The 2,380-nt window shown below is 62.7% G+C and overlaps 1 protein-coding gene across 1 annotated transcript; it reads left to right on the top strand.

The window, feature by feature from the left end:
* Positions 1–254: 254 nt before the first annotated feature.
* On the top strand, positions 255–2,362 carry LOC113980376 (myosin-7-like; the record flags this gene model as incomplete). The annotated part of the gene is made up of 5 exons (XM_027707593.1): positions 255–451; positions 1,319–1,502; positions 1,599–1,764; positions 1,863–1,987; positions 2,070–2,362. Coding segments are annotated over 5 exons (965 nt in total), but the record flags the coding sequence as incomplete, so codon positions are not given.
* Positions 2,363–2,380: the final 18 nt, after the last annotated feature.

Here is a 2,380-nt window from a genome sequence, read left to right as displayed (position 1 = left end):
TGGAAGGTTGGGTTGGTCTGGAGGGGGTTGAGTTGGTCTGGAGGAGGTTGGGTTGATCTGGAGGAGGTTGGGTTGGTCTGCAGAAGGTACAAGGAAGGTTGGGTTGATCTGGAGGAGGTTGGGTTGATCTGCAGAAGGTTGGGTCGATCTGGAGGAGGTTGGGTCGTTCTGTAGAAGTTTGGGTTGATCTGGAGGAGTTTGGGTTGGTCTTCAGAACTTGCAGACCAGCAGTGCCACCTTCTCCTCTGGCCCAGGCCAAGAACGCGCTGGCCCACGCGCTGCAGTCGGCTCGGCACGACGGGGACCTGCTGCGGGAACAGTACGAGGAGGAGACCGAGGCCAAGGCCGAGCTCCAGCGCCTGCTCTCCAAGGCCAACTCCGAGGTGGCCCAGTGGAGGACCAAGTACGAGACGGACGCCATCCAACGCACCGAGGAGCTGGAGGAGGCCAAGTGAGTCACCGCCCCGGGGGTGGAGCTTCTGGGGGGGTTGGGGGGGGAGACCACCCACTGGAGAAGGTTCTAGAGAAGGTTCTGGAGGAAGTTGAGTCATCTGCCCATGGATGGAGCTTCTGTGGGGTGGGGATGGTGACCACCCACCGGAGAAGGTTCTGGAGAAGGTTCTGGAGAAGCTTCTGGAGGAAATTGAGTCATCTGCCCATCGATGGAGATTCTGTGGGGTTGGGGGTGGAGACCACCCGCCAGAGAAGGTTCTGGAGAAGGTTCTGGAGAAGGTTCTGGAGAAGGTTCTGGAGAAGGTTCTGGAGAAGGTTCTGGAGAAGGTTCTGGAGAAGGTTCTGGAGGAAACTGAGTCATCTGCCCATGGACAGAGCTTCTGTGGAGTGGGGGGTAGGGACCACCTGCCAGAGAAGGTTCTGGAGGAAATTGAGTCATCTGCCCATGGACAGAGCTTCTGTGGGGTGGAGACCACCCTCTGGAGAAGGTTCTGGAGGAAACTGAGTCATCTGCCCATGGATGGAGCTTCTGTGGGTGGGGGGTGGAGACCACCCGCTGGAGAAGGTTCTGGAGAAGGTTCTGGAGGAAACTGAGTCATCTGCCCATGGACGGAGCTTCTGTGGGGTGGAGACCACCTGGTGGAGAAGGTTCTAGAGAAGGTTCTGAGGAAACTGAGTCATCTGCCCATGGACGGAGCTTCTGTGGTGTGGGGGGTGGAGACCACCCAGGAGAAGGTTCTGGAGAAAGTCCCAGAGGAGCATCCTGGAGACAGTGGAGGAGACGCAGAGCAGAACCCCGGGTGGGAGGAGGTTGGGGCGGGTCCCACCCAGCCCAGGGCTGACCCCAGATTGTCCCTGGGGGTAGGAAAAAATTGGCGCAGCGGCTGCAGGAGGCCGAGGAGGCCGTGGAGGCCGTCAACGCCAAGTGCTCCTCGCTGGAGAAGACCAAGCACCGGCTGCAGAACGAGATCGAGGACCTGATGGCCGACGTGGAGCGTTCCAACGCCGCCGCCGCCGCCCTGGACAAGAAGCAGAGGAACTTCGACAAGGTGGGAGGGCGGGGTGGGGTGGGGTGGGTTGGGCAGGGGGGGACACGGGCAGGTGAGGGGGTGACCAAAGGTTGTCCCCCCCCCGCCCCCCCCAAGGTGTTGTCCGAGTGGAAGCAGAAGTTCGAGGAGTCGCAGACGGAGCTGGAGGCGTCGCAGAAGGAGGCCCGGGCCCTCAGCACCGACCTCTTCAAGCTGAGGAACGTCTACGAGGAGTCGCTGGAGCACCTGGAGACCCTCAAGAGGGAGAACAAGAACCTCCAAGGTGAGGCCGTGGGGTGGCTCTGCCCCCCCCCTCCTTCCCCCCCCCCCCCCCCCGGGGGGTCGGGGGGGGTCCCCCCCCCCCCCCCCCCCCGGGGCCAGAGGAGATCTCGGACCTCACGGAGCAGCTCGGCGCCGGCCACAAATCCATCCACGAGCTGGAGAAGGTCCGGAAGCAGCTGGACGCCGAGAAGCTGGAGCTCCAGGCCGCCCTGGAGGAAGCCGAGGTGGGACCATCCGCATCCCTCCCCGTCCCGGTGACACTTCCATCCTCCACATCCCTCAGTGTCCTCTCTGTGTCCCCCCCAGGCCTCCCTGGAGCACGAGGAAGGGAAGATCCTGCGGGCGCAGCTGGAGTTCAACCAGGTGAAGGCGGAGTACGAGCGGAAGCTGGGGGAGAAGGAGGAGGAGATGGAGCAGGTGAAGCGCAACCACCTGCGGGTGGTGGAGTCTCTCCAGACGTCGCTGGACGCCGAGACCCGGAGCCGCAACGAGGCCCTGAGGCTGAAGAAGAAGATGGAGGGCGACCTGAACGAGATGGAGATCCAGCTCAGCCACGCCAACCGCGGCGCCAACGAGGCCCAGAAGCAAGTCAAGGCTCTGCAGGGCTACCTGAAGGT

The sequence above is a fragment of the Neopelma chrysocephalum genome, unplaced genomic scaffold, assembly GCF_003984885.1.
Source record: "Neopelma chrysocephalum unplaced genomic scaffold, ASM398488v2 Primary Assembly neopelma1_93920, whole genome shotgun sequence".
Taxonomy (NCBI): domain Eukaryota; kingdom Metazoa; phylum Chordata; class Aves; order Passeriformes; family Pipridae; genus Neopelma; species Neopelma chrysocephalum.
The sequence above is the reverse complement of the archived record's forward strand: the minus strand, read 5'-3'. Positions and strand labels throughout refer to the sequence as shown.